Below are 14,594 nucleotides of genomic sequence, written 5' to 3'. Positions count from 1 at the left end.
ACCGGAATACCGGACCGTGTAAATTTGCCCAATGTCAACGACGTCTGGTCCGGATCATGAAAGGCCAGCCAATCCGCTTCATACATTTTGGGGAGTGTTTTTGTTTTCGCCAAATGATTGGTTCTCTTCCAAGCGTTTGTCCCTCACATGTTGCGCGTTCCCATTTCACAGATGAATAAAGTATCTGCTGCATTCATCAAGGTGGCCTAACGTTTCTGTCTCATTGAAAGATCAAATGAAAGGTGTAGCTTTTGCGTTTTCGACGTTCTCAGTCTGTTTGATTTCATGAACGTATAACTAACTGCTAGATAGCTAACCTTATCAGTGGCGAGAGGTGTCTGTACTTTGGGCTGAAAGCAATCACAGTCTCTTCTACCATGGCAGGGTTTCTAGCGAGATCGTTATGGAGCAAAAAGGTCAACCACATTCCCCGTGCAGCTTTTCTAGCTAAATGCATTGTTTTATACTTGATTGGCTAGCATAGTAGCATGGTAGCTAGTTAGCTAAGTATCGCCACACGTTTGAAAAAAAAAAGTCTAAGCAGTCATGTACGATTATTTCCTTTTTGGCATTGCAACATGTAACGTTAGCTATATTCTGTAGCATGCGGCCAATGCATGATTAACAGGTTGAACGAGTCAACTAGCTAGCTTCAATGTCACAGTTAGTTAGCTTAGCTAACTAGTTAGCTAGCAGAAAGGTAGGGTTTTGGATCTTAGCTAGCTGGCCAATGGAAACGTAACGTTGAAAATGGATCCTCGTGTGTCCTCTCTTCAGGCTAAACTTCAGATGGGTCTCATGTGTTATTCATCATCATCATCATCATCAGTGGTGAGTTAACATCTTGCAATCGTATAATAACTAGATTTATGAGTGGTCGTATGTATACTGTAGTTTGCTATCTAAGACTTGTATTAAAATGTATGCTCATGCAATCTACACATGCACAGATATGTTTGACATGTCCATTGTGAGGTTGTCATTTCCCGTCTTCTTGCAGCCCACCACCAAGCTGTTCATTGACGGCAAGTTTGTAGAGTCCAACACCTCAGAATGGCTGGACATTCACAACCCTGTAAGTGTCAATGCTTACACACATACCACAACAGGTGTACACAATGTATAAACCGGTCGGGTCGGAAGTTGAAAATGTCGAGGGTGTCATATTTAATCTGTATGATTTGCAAAATGTAGTAATGGAAGCCTATTCTTTACAGCCAACTGACTTGACATGTTTATGCACTAACACTCACTATAACTCTGCATCTACTTCAGGGAAACTTGCTTTTGGCAAGGCAACTATATACTGCTGTTGAATGCAGAATCAGCTACACACCCAGAAGACCATAAATCTCTTCCCTACAAATAATTTCATTTAAATGTTAGCCTAAAAATGATTTATGTATTATTCATAATGCTAAAAACCTTGGTAAAGACAGAAAAGTCCCCCTCTAGCATTCAGTCTCACTAAAGACTAATGAAGCGCTATCTGACTCAACTGCCTATTCTACATGTCATGATATAACGTTATACCTGTACACAATCCATTTTTACGTTACACCCTCCTGGACAGGCCCCTTATGTAGTGTGTCTCTGTTCACAATGACGTGATGATTTATCTATTGTCCTTCTCTCCCTACCTCAGGCCACTAACGAGGTGGTGGGTCGCGTGCCCAAAGCCACCCAGACAGAGATGTTAGCTGCAGTAGAGTCCTGCTCCAGGGCCTACGCCTCCTGGGCCGAGACCTCCATCCTCACCCGCCAGCAGATCTTCCTCCGATACCAGCAGCTCATCAAGGAAAACATTGTAAGGAAAGACCCTGGACTGAAAACGGGCCTCCATAGGAATGGTTCCCAATATTTTGTTCAATATAATGCCTTTTGAGCTATATTGAAAATCGTGATCCAAAGAACAAGCTACAAACATGTTTCTTTGCAGCAATCGGGGCCTAAAACATGAATGTTGGTTAATTTATTTATTTTCATCTGTGTTTTCAGAAAGAGCTGGCCAGGCTGATCACCCTGGAGCAGGGCAAGACTCTGGCTGACGCGGAGGGAGACGTCTTCAGAGGATTGCGTAGGTTGACCAGTCATGCTAAGTAGGCATGGGAAACGGAGAAAATGTTTGAACTGATTGAAACGGGGAGATACTACAACAACTTGTCTCTGTAGTCTGTATTTAAGTCTCTGTTCTGCAATCGTTATCTCCTTGCACCAAGTATTTGACCCTCTGCCAACCACTTGTATGTCTTTCTTTGCTACTCTTATCTCTACCTCCACATATGCTGTTTGACCTTCTGCTTCCTGGCTTTACTCACCGTCTCTTTGCCCCCTAGAGGTGGCAGAGCACGCCTGCAGCATCACCTCCCTGATGCTGGGAGAGACCCTGCCCTCCATCACCAAAGACATGGATACCTACACCTACCGCCTGCCCATCGGGGTGTGTGCTGGTATTGCCCCCTTCAACTTCCCTGCCATGATCCCTCTGTGGATGTTCCCCATGGGTATGGTGTGTGGAAACACCTACCTGATGAAGCCCTCCGAGCGCGTCCCAGGATGCACCATGCTGCTGGCCAAGCTGCTGCAGGACGCAGGGATTCCCGACGGGACCCTGAACATCATCCATGGACAGCACGCTGGTAAGACCAGGCGGTGTGTGTGTGATGAGTCTTTATAAAACATGCTATTGAAGTGTGTCCTGTTTCCCAGGATGTAAGGGAAAAACCAGGCTATGCTGATCATGTGTGCTAGTTAGTGCCTGAGGTATATTGGTAGATTTTGAATGTCCTGTAGACCCAGCACTATGTTAAGTAAACGCTTTGCCTAATGTGTGTGTTGGTAAATGTGTTTAAGTGCCGTAGGGGGTAGCAGTCCATATAGGAAACACTGTTTGTTTTGTTGCAGGTTTAATTAATTACCAAGGTGATTACACTGCCATCTTGTGCCCTCACAGTGCCATGTTGAGGAGTGAAATAATATGACCTTTGACCTCTTTCCGTAGCTGTGAACTTCATCTGTGACCACCCTGCCATCAAGGCCATCAGCTTCGTGGGCTCCAACCAGGCAGGAGAGTACATCTACGAGAGAGGATCCAAGAATGGCAAGAGAGTGCAGTCCAACATGGTAAATATGATGACCGAATAGGGTCTATGAATAGGGTCAATTGGGGACAAAACGAATTAAGGGAACCCTTAGACGCTTAGGGAAATATGTCTGCCTTAAATTGTCTACAGTGCCCTTAACCATACTGCAAGATGAATAGTTCTACCATTTTATCAATCCTGAACCAGTAGATGGCTAAAGTTCCTTGAGTTTCTTATTGCTTAGGTCTATGTCTTTGCACATTCCGAAAACGCATGGCAGTAAACCTACCAACCCTTGTATTCTGCCTCGTAGGGAGCTAAGAACCACGGTGTGGTGATGCCTGACGCAAACAAGGAGAACACTCTGAACCAGCTGGTGGGCGCGGCCTTCGGCGCTGCAGGACAGCGTTGTATGGCTCTCTCAACCGCCATTCTCGTAGGCGAGGCTCGTGAATGGCTCCCAGAGCTGGTGGAGCGCTCCAAAGCCCTGCGCGTCAATGCAGGTACAGTGCCTTGCAAAAGTATTCACCCCCTTGGCGTTTTTCCTTTTTTGTTGCATTACAACCTGTAATTTAAATTGATTTTTATTTGGATTTCATGTAATGGACATACACAAAAGTCAATTTATAAAGTGAAATGAAAAACAATTACTTCTTTAAAAAATGTTTTTATAATAACGGAAAAGTGGTGCGTGAATATGTATTCACCCCCTTTGCTATGAAGCCCCTAAAATAAGATCTGGTGCAACCAATTACCTTCAGAAGTCACATAATTAGTTAAATAAAGTCCACCTGTGTGCAATCTAAGTGTCACATGATCGCAGTATGTGTATACATGCATACATGCATACCTGTTCTGAAAGGCCCCAGAGTCTGCAACACCACTAAGCAAGTGGCACCATGAAGGCCAAGGAGCTCTCCAAACAGGTCAGGGACAAAGTTGTGGAGAGGTACAGATCAGGGTTGGGTTATAAAAAATCTGAAACTTTGAACATCCTACAGAGCACCATTAAATCCATTATTAAAACATTTAAAGAATATGGCACCACAACAAACCTGCCAAGAGAGGGCCGCCCACCAAAACTAACAGACCAGGCAAGGAGGCCATTAATCAGAGGCAACTGGGTGACCAATGATAACCCTGAAGGAGCTGCAAAGCTCCACAGCGGAGATTGGAGTATCTGTCCATAGGACCGCTTTAAGCCGTACACTCCACAGAGCTGGGCTTTACGGAAGAGTGGCCAGAAAAAAAGCCATTGCTTAAAGAAAAAAATAAGCAAACACATTTGTTGTTCGCCAAAAGGCATGTGGGAGACTCCCCAAACATATGGAAGAAGGTACTCTGGTGAGATGAGACTAAAATGGGGCTTTTTGGCCATCAAGGAAGACGCTATTTCTGGCACAAACCCAACACCTCCCATCATCCCGAGAACATCATCCCCACAGTGAAGCATGGCGGTGGCAGCATCATGCTGTGGGGATGTTTTTCATTGGCAGGGACTGGGAAACTGGTCAGAATTGAAGGAATGATGGATGGCGCTAAATACAGGGAAATGCTTGAGGGAAACTTGTTTGTCTTCCTTAGATTTGAGACTGGGACGGAGGTTCACCTTCCAGCAGGACAATGACCCTAAGCATACTGCTAAAGCAACACTTGGGTGGTTTAAGGGGAAACATTTACATGTCTTGGAATGGCCTAGTCAAAGACCAGACCTCAATCCAATTGAGAGTGTGGTATGACTTAAAGATTGCTGTACACCAGCAGGAACCCATCCAACTTGAAGGAGCTGGAGCAGTTTTGCCTTGAAGAATGGGAAAAAATCCCAGTGGCTGGATGTGCTAAGCTTATAGAGACATATTCCAAGAGACTTGCAGCTCTAATTTCTGCAAAAGGTGGCTCTACAAAGTATTGACTTTGGGGGGGTGAATAGTTATGCACACAAGTTCTGTTTTTTTTGTCTTATCTTGTTTGTTTCACAAGAAAAAATGTTGCATCTTCAAAGTGGTAGGCATATTGCGTAAATCAAATAATACAAACCCACAAAAAATCTATTTTAATTCCAGGATGTAAGGCAACTAAATAGGAAAAATGCCAAGGGGGTGAATACTTTTGCAAGGCACTGTACCTTTCACTCTTTTACCTAAAGGGACTCAATACCCTGTGTGGATTTATGACTTTTATTTTATTTATTTTTTTCCTCAGCAAAACTTCTTACAAATCAAAATGTTTTCCCCTTGTGTGTGAGATCATTGATTTTAATTAAACATTTCAAATAGTACATCCAATATGACCACCAGCGCCAGTCCGCATTGTGTATGTCATAGAATAGAGTTCTAATTGTGTGTTTTTTTCCTCTCTGTGTGTATTTAGGTGACCAGCCGGGTGCCGACGTGGGTCCTCTGATCTCCCCTGAAGCCAGGGCCCGTGTTGAAATGTTGATCCAGAGCGGCGTGGACGAGGGAGCTACGCTGCTGCTGGATGGACGCAATGTCCACGTCAAAGGATACGAGAATGGCAACTTTGTAGGCCCCACCATCATCGGCAATGTTACGGTAAGGGGGGGGTTTATGGCTTTGAACCCAGGTCAGCTGAGTGATTTACAGTTTTTTTATTTTTTATATATATAATATTTTTTTATATTTTAGGGGGTGGATCAGCTTTAATTTGCGGATAGATTGTAGCTTCCATCAATGTAATTGTCTACATCATTTCACATCCCTGTGTGTATGTATATACATATACACACACAGTTGAAGTCGGAAGTTTATACACCAGTCGGAAGTTTATACGCCAAATACATTTAAACTCAGTTTCACAATTCCTGACATTTAGTCCTGTCTTAGGTCAGTTAGGATCACCACTTTAAGAATGTGAAATGTCAGAATAATAATAGAGTGATTTATTTCAGCTTTTATTTCTTTCATCACATTCCCAGTGGGTCAGAAGTTACAATACACTCAATTAGTATTTGGTAGCATTGCCTTTAAATTGTTTAACTTGGGTCAAACATTTTGGTTAGCCTTCCACAAACTTCCCGCAATATGTTGGGTGATTTTAGTCCATTCCTCCTGACAGAGCTGGTGTAAATGAGTCAGGTTTGTAGGTCTCCTTGCTCGCACACGCTTTTTCAGTTCTGCCCACAAATGTTCTATAGGATTGAGGTCAGGGCTTTGTGATGGCCCACTTTAATACCTTGACTTTGCTGTCCTTAAGCCATTTTGCCACAACTTTGGAAGTATGCTTGGGGTCATTGTCCATTTGGAAGACCCATTTGCGACCAAAGCTTTAACTTCCTGACTGATGTCTTGAGATGTTGCTTCAATATCCACATAATTTTCCAACCTCATGATGCCATCTATTTTGTGAAGTGCACCAGTCCCTCCTGCAGCAAAGCACCCCCACAACATGATGCTGCCACCCCCGTGCTTCACGGTTGGGATGGTGTTCTTTGTCTTGCAAGCATCCCCCTTTTTCCTTCAAACATATTGATGGTCATTATGGCCAAACAGTTCTATTTTTGTTTCATCAGACCAGAGGACGATCTTTGTCCCTATGTGCAGTTGCAAACTGTAGTCTGGCATTTTTTTATGGCGGTTTTGGAGCAGTGGCTTCTTCCTTGCTGAGTGGCCTTTCAGGTTATGTCGATATAGGACTCATTTTACTGTGGATATAGATACTTTTGTACCCGTTTCCTCCAGCATCATCACAAGGTCCTTTGCTGTTGTGGGATTGATTTGCACTTTTCGCACAAAAGTACGTTAATCTCTAGGAGACAGAATGCGGTATGACGGCTGTGTGGTCCCATGGGGTTTATACTTGCGTACTATTGTTTGTACAGATGAAAGTGGTACCTTCAGGCGTTTGGAAATTGCTCCTTAGGTCTGCAATTATTTTCTGACGTCTTGGCTGATTTTCTTTTGATTTTCCCATGAATGTCAAGCAAAGAGGCACTGAGTTTGAAGGTAGGCCTTGCAAGACATCCACAGGTACACCTCCAATTGACTCAAATTATGTCAATTAGCCTATTGGAGGTGTACCTGTGGATGTATTTCAAGGATTGTGTGTTCTTGGTGTAACTTAGGCAGTTGTTGTTGCCATCCTGTACCTGTCCCGCAGGTGTGATGTACTGATCCTGTGCAGGTGTTACACGTGGTCTGCCACTGTGAGGATGATCAGCTGTCCGTCCTGTCTCCCTGTAGCGCTGTGTTAGGAGTCTCACAGTACGGACATTGCAATTTATTGCCCTGGCCACATCTGCAGTCCACATGCCTCCTTGCAGCATGCCTAAGGCAGGTTCACGTAGATGAGCAGGGATCTTTCTTTTGGTGTTTTTCAGAGTCAGTAGAAAGGCCTCTTTAGTGTCCTAAGGTCACAGTTATGAGAACTTAGGACACTAAATTGCCTACCGTCTAAGCTGTTAGTGTCTGAACGACCGTTCCACAGGTGCATGTTCATTAATGGTTTGTGGTTCATTGAACAAGCATGGGAAACAGTGTTTAAACCCTTTACAATGAAGATCTGTGAAGTTATTTGGATTTTTACGAATTATCTTTGAAAGACAGGGACATGAAAGGGACGTTTCTTTTTTGCCGAGTTTACATAACATTAAGTTTGCAAGAATTGTGTCATTTAAGTTTTGATTGTTAGCACGCTTAGCTAAACCCTAGGTTTCCACATCTACAAACTATACAGGTTACTGTATTTCATAGATCATGTACATTTTGGTGAACCATCTCCACTACACTTGGAAGGGTCATGCATCAATGGAGTATCTCAGAACAACGTTGAACCTTGGTACAGTGGAAATTACACTTTGACATAAGTAAAAACAAATGTATACAAAGTTGACATACCAGTGTTAGGTTCTAAATTAACCTTGTAAAATTTCATGGACGCTTAATAAAGCTCAAACCAAGTTTATACCCCCATTGGGTCATACAGCTGCATAAGACAAGACATATTCACACAAGCACTGATATTTAACCCTTTCTCCTATGCAGAGTCTCCTACACATCTGAACAGCTAATGCATCTCTGTTGCTTGACAGAACCTTAGTGATATCTGTTCTTCCTCACTTCAACTGACCTCTGCCTCAAAGTGCTCACTCCTCTCCAACTCACAGCTGTTATGTTGACTCGAACCAGACTGTATTTTTTTCCTCCCATAGGATCCCTGACGGCTAGCAACATATCTGGACAGAATGTAAACGTTATACATTCCTCTCGCTCCCTAAATAAGTATTTCATATTCTCAGGACCCAACACGACAATCTAGGGCTACAAAACCTAGATTAAAAAAATAATAAAAAATTTGCTGACATGGGCTAGTTGATCTGGACATTTCTGACAAGTTATAGATGGCTCTCTAAAGACATGACGAGGAAAACTGATCTCAGGCTTTTTCTCCACTCCCCAGCCAGCGATGAAGTGCTACACGGAGGAGATCTTTGGGCCGGTGCTGGTGGTTCTGGAGGCTGACACTCTGGATGAAGCCATCTCCCTGGTCAACAACAACCAGTACGGCAACGGAACCGCCATCTTCACCACCAATGGCGCCACCGCCCGCAAGTACACACACGAGGTGGATGTCGGACAGGTGAGCCATAGTTGAGACTTCCGGTAGGTGCTTGGGGAAGTAAGACTTGTGTGATTGGCGTGCAACAGCACAAGTAGTTTCCCATTTAACTTCATTTCTAGATAGATGGGTGACTATGCAGTGATTCATAGCTTGAGGTAACTCTGAGGATAATTTAATGCAACTTTAATTACATTTTAGTTATTTAGCAGACGCTCTTATCCAGAGTAGTGAGTGCATACATTTTTAATTCGTACTGGTCCCCCGTGGGAATCGAACAACCCTGGCGTTGCAAGTACCACGCTCTACCAACTGAGCCACACGGGGTCATCTATTGTTTACCGCACTATTTTTGTTGTGTATGCAAGTCTTTGTCATGGGTCGTTGAAGGTGTAATTTGTAGGTTAACGTTGGGCTCTATAGTTGTGTGTGTTAGGGTTTTCTAGCAGGAACCAGGTTACTGAGATAAATAATGGTGAGAAACCAGTCAATTATAATAAGTCATTTTTATGAACAGTGTAACGTAAAACTTACTATTAAATGATATGCAATGTCTAAATCTGGCTTCTCTACAGCCTTGTCTGCAGGTTCATCTGTGTGTGTGCTGTTTTAGCCTACTGTAGGCCTATTTACTTAAACAAAATTGCCATAAATTCAATGCGCTGTGTGTGATTGGTTCTCCTACAGTACTATGCCATTGCAAACAGCAAGTAGGCCTATAGGCTAGGCTAGGCTACATCAGATCAATGGTCAAAAATGATGTCCATACCTATACCAGGGGTCGTTTTTTTAATTTCATTTTAATGAAAATATTTGGCCTCCCCAAAGTTTAGGAATTTCGTTTTTGGTAAAAATACTAAAATCACCAGGAATTCAGCTAAAAAAAAAAAATACCTTTTTTAGGAAATCTTCTCCCCAGTATTCCAAAGAATTAAAAGATGTGATTGTGTCTCAATGTAATCAAGATATCAAATTATACCATGACATTTGGTATTTTCAAATACAATCTCTTTTTGGGGGAAGTTGTGGTCAATTTTCAGTGTACAAATTATTATAATTAAGGTTGGATGTGTCTGACTTCATTAAATTGTTCAACAGCAGTCGACAAGGTTGTTCTGGCTCTGAGGCCTATAATGCTCTAGTGTTGTCAAATAGACAATGCGCCAATCCTATCCAACCTGGCATGGTATAATTTGATATGGAATCTTTTCTTAATTTATAGACTAATCAACAGTGATAAATAGGCTATGGACATGTGTGTATTTGTTTCCATTTTAATAATTGTCAATTTCATCTTCATACTATCGCGTTGCTGTCCCCTTCATACTTTCCTTATCAATTCATTATCTTATAGGCTTTCTGAAAGTAGGCTAAGGTTTAAAAAAAAAAAAAAAAAAAAAAAAGTTTCATATGTTTTAAGGAAAGGTGACGTATTTGCTCTTGTCTGACATACACTGGTGGCTTTGATTGACAAGTCCATTTATGGGGGGGTGTGTGTGAGTTTGCTGATTCTCTTTATTTATTAGGTACACCACCCCATTCATGAAAATGGATCACTCCATTTTGGGAGTTTGGGCCGGTGGCTGATGGGTTGCTGGTTCGGGTCCCCGTTTTTTGATCTTCTGAGAGATCTGTCGACGTGTCCTTGAGCAGGGCGTTGACCCTGGTTGCTTCTGTGTCACTCTGGATGGGAGTCTGTTAGATGACAGATTTTTTTATTTTTTTATATATTCAATAAAAATACATTTACTTTGAGCACGGTATGATCTTCGGGGTCAAGGGTTTCCTGAGAATGGTGCGACAAACAAAACATCCGGTCAGTCAGCGGCAGTCCTGAGGGCAAAAACAGCTTGTTGAAGGAGAATGGCTTGAATCGTGCAAGCTAACAGGCGGGCACAAACAGACATAACGGCACAGACCGGCATCTCACAACACATCGATCCTTGTCATGGATGGGCTATTGCAGCAGACGACCACACCGTGTTCCACTCCTATCAGCTAAAAAAGAAGCGGCTCCAGTGTGCATGCGATCACCAACACTGGACACTTAAGGAGAGGGAAAAACGGCCTGGTCCGACGAATCCCAGTTCCTGCCACGTCATGCTGATGGCAGTTAGGATTTGGCATGAGTCAATGGACCCAGGCTAGTGGCGGCAATGTATCGCGTCAGCATGGACCAACATACCTGTGGAACGTTTCCGACTTGTAGAATCAATGCCCCTGAGAATTCAGGCTGTTCTGGAGGCAAAGGTAGATCTGACCCGGTACTAGATGGGAAATATCGTAAGTTTATTTTTGAAGTGTCTGTCCGATATGAGAGAGAAAGAGCTGTAGTTTGTTGTTGGCACATTTAACCCTTTTTTTAGGCACTAAACTACTTCCATATATACAGTGCATTCGGTAAAGTATTGAGTCCCCTTTACTTTTTCCACATTTTGTTATGCCTTATTCTAAAATGTGTTAAATAAATGTTTTTCCCCCTCAATCTACACACAATACCCATCATGACAAAGCGAAAAAAGGTTTAGAATATTTTGCAAATGTATTAAAAATTATTTACGTAAGTATTCAGACCCTTTGCTATGAGACTCAATTGAACTCGGGTGCATCCTGTTTCCATTGATCATCCTTGATGTTTCTACTTATTGGAGTCCACCTGTGGTAAATGCAATTGATTGGACATGATTTGGAAAGGCACACCTGTCTATCTATATAAGGTCCCACAGTTGACAGTGCACGTCAGAGCAAAAACCAAGCCATGAGGTCAAAGGCATTGTCCGTAGAGCTCCGAGATAGGATTGTGTCGGCACAGAACTGGGGAATGGTACCAAAACATTTCTGCAGCATTGAAGGTCCCCAAGAACTTAGTGGCCTCATCATTCTTAAATGGAAGAAGTTTGGAACCACCAAGACTTTTCCTAGAGCTGGCTGCCAGGTCAAACTGAGCAATTGTGGGGGAGAAGGGCCTTGGTCAGGGAGGTTACCAAGAATCCGATGGTCACTCTGATGGCGCTCCAGAGTTCCTCTGTGGAAATGGGGGACCCTTCCAGAAGGACAACCACCTCTGCAGCAGTCGACCAAGCAGGCATTTATGGTAGAGTGGCCAGATGGAAGCCACTCCTCAGTAAAAGGCACATGACAACACGCTTGGAGTTTGCCAAAAGCCACCTAAAGGACTCTGACCATGAAAAACAATGTTCTTTGGTCTGAAACCAAGAATGAACTCTTTGGCCTGAATGCCAAGCGCCACGTCTGGAACCATCTCTACTTTCAAGCATGGTGGTGGCAACATCATGCTGTGGGGCTGTTTTTCAGCGGCAGGGACTGGGAGACTAGTCAGGATTGAGGGAAAGATGAACAGAGCAAAGTACAGACGGATCCTTTGTCAACCTGCTCCAGAGCATACTAATATTTTCAGTTGTGTATTTTTCCATTGGTATATATTTTCTTCCCCCCTCATTCCTGCATCCTCTTTTTTTTTGTTAACCTTTATTTAACTAGGCAAGTCAGTTAAGAACAAATTCTTATTTACAATGACGGCCTAGGAACAGTGGGTTAGCTGCCTTGTTCAGGGGCAGAGCAACAGATTTTTACCTTGTCAGCTCGGGGATTCGATCTTGCACGGTTACAAGTCCAACACTAACCACTAGGCTACCTGCTGCCCCAACTGCATCCTCTTTAGCGGCTTTGAACAACATATTGCCACAGAGAATGAACGCAGCAGTATTTGTGACGTTATGTGAAATTGTTTAGAGAAGTGGAGGGGAAAAAATGAATCGGACTTGGTGTAACTGGTTCAGTGCGTCAAATTCGGAATTGTTTTTTTTTGGGGGGGGGGGGTTGTGATTCCTTGCCAATCTGAAACGTCTTAATTTGTATACTAGACTAATATTTAGAGAACATGAATAATAATGCTACTGATGATAACGAAGTGTAATAGTGAAGTTTCAGAGAAAAGCCACGTTTTCTTTTGTCTGATATGCGCAAATCCCCCCTGGCCAATTACCGTGACTTTAATTTCAAGACCGTCACAGCCCTAATCACAACTGGTGAGAGGATATGCTGAGAAAGAAGGGCAAATTAGCAGATATTAGGCCCTTAGGCTACAGCATAGTAAGCAATTAAAATGTATAGAAGCCATCTGTGCAGGCTACACACAACCTCTCGACGCAGTTATGGTGGATAACGTTCAATCTCCAGCTCACATTCAAATCTCCAAACTAACGTGTGACACCATATAAACTGTTGCTAATCACAAAACGTCTGATGCACTGTGTCCACAAAAGCGCTTGAGGAAATGGACATTTGCAACATTGTTTCATGATGTTACGCTAACAAAAGCAAGCGCACTGTGGGCCAACTGGTTAGATTTGCAATCAACTGCGACATCTATGGTGCTGAATCTCCGCTGGCCTAGGGCTACTATTAGTTTATCTGATTTATTTTGGGGATAATCTGAGTCGCCACAAACGGGTTATCATAAAGTAAAAACAACCTTCCCAAATTTCCCCTATAGCCAGGAGCAAGAGGAGAGATAAGGGCCAACAAGCTGTCTGACATCTTTTTCGGAGGAAATATTCAACCCTACTGTGTGTGCGTTTTCTCATTTTAGATTGGCGTGAACGTGCCCATCCCAGTCCCCCTTCCCATGTTCTCCTTCACCGGCTCCAGAGGTTCCTTCAGGGGCGACACCAACTTCTATGGCAAACAGGTTAGCTCGCTACAACCAGCACAAGCCCACAACTGTTTCTCACCCTTCGATTTGTATCATATAACCATATTGGTCCTAATGAATAGTTTCTGCAGTCAACTATACAGTATGAGGTGGACATTTTCTAGTGTTGACTGTCTGCTCCTGTGTGTTGTCTCTCTACAGGGCATCCAGTTCTACACTCAGATCAAGACTGTTACGTCACAGTGGAAGGCCGAAGACGCCACCACGAAGAGCCCGGCCGTTACCATGCCGACCATGGGACGCTAAACGGAATGTACACTTGTTCATGTGGTGTTCTCTACCTGGCACAACGTTCTACATACTGACGTGCGTTAACGTTCAGAAGGGGTTAGCAGCCAAGGGCTACGAACAACTGATAAGTCTATTGCAGTCATGGAATATGTTTTATACAGTGTACTATATGAGAAACGTTTTTGTATTTGAGTTTGACCCTGTTACTGAAATTGCTTCCTGTAGGGTGATGACATATTTTAATCTGAAATGTACTGTTACTGTAGCAAGAAATCCTCTGTTCAAACACTAGTCATATGCTGACCCTGGGAGTCACATTAGGATGGACTAGGTGGAATGCAATGGGTGAGAAGGCCGACGGCAGGTAGTCTAGTGGTTAGAGCGTTGGGCCAGTAACCGAAAGGTTGCTGGATCGAATCCCCGAGCTGACCAGGTAAAACTCTGTTGGCTACTGTTCCCTGAAAGGTCGTCATTATAAATAAGAATTTGTTCTTAACTGACTTGCCTAGTTAAAGGTTACATCTTAAATATTTGATTTATTTTTAAGATCTTACTCCGCTTGCATCCTAACTATTAGGAGAGGGACAGCGGGACACCATAGATAAAGAGCTTCACCCAGTCCCTTGTGGGCATTAGTGTTCCCAATCTGTGAAACGGAGACACTAGCTAGGTTTCCATCCAATTGGCGATAGATTCATGCAAATATTCTCAAATCTGCATACAATGTGAATTCTCACCAGAGATGTTTCCATCACGTTGACTTGTTGCCGATTTAAAGGCTGTGGGTTATGACGAGGTGCCTATAAAAACTTTTGCAGTTTCCCATGTACCGAATTAAAAAAATGCACTGTAAATTGGTTTCAATCGTATTTAACTCTGATGGTTGTCGTCACATCAAATGTTGCATTATATAGCGAATGTGCCCACTCCGGTCTTGGCACGTGCGCTCTAGCCAACAGCTCGCAGTGCGG

General features: G+C 43.2%; 1 protein-coding gene across 2 annotated transcripts; it reads left to right on the top strand.

Annotated features, from left to right (window-relative positions):
* Window positions 1-158: 158 nt before the first annotated feature.
* On the top strand, window positions 159-14,477 carry LOC106571571 (methylmalonate-semialdehyde dehydrogenase [acylating], mitochondrial). Of its 2 annotated transcripts, none has more exons than XM_014144786.2 (12): window positions 159-242; window positions 778-831; window positions 1,001-1,075; window positions 1,646-1,807; window positions 1,999-2,077; window positions 2,337-2,639; window positions 3,002-3,123; window positions 3,397-3,586; window positions 5,454-5,635; window positions 8,499-8,678; window positions 13,270-13,368; window positions 13,534-14,477. In XM_014144786.2, the coding sequence occupies exons 2-12, from the start codon at window positions 790-792 to the stop codon at window positions 13,636-13,638; spliced, it is 1,539 nt and encodes a 512-aa protein (XP_014000261.2). In that variant the 5' UTR covers window positions 159-242; window positions 778-789; the 3' UTR covers window positions 13,639-14,477. The 2 variants fall into 2 exon arrangements, with proteins under 2 accessions (XP_014000261.2, XP_014000260.2); XM_014144785.2 differs by having other exon boundaries at window positions 169-416.
* The last annotated feature ends 117 nt before the right edge of the window (window positions 14,478-14,594 follow it).

Source organism: Salmo salar, chromosome ssa15 (genome assembly GCF_905237065.1).
Source record: "Salmo salar chromosome ssa15, Ssal_v3.1, whole genome shotgun sequence".
NCBI classification, from domain to species: Eukaryota; Metazoa; Chordata; class Actinopteri; order Salmoniformes; family Salmonidae; genus Salmo; species Salmo salar.
Note: the sequence above shows the minus strand (reverse complement) of the source record. Positions and strands in the feature narration are given on the sequence as shown.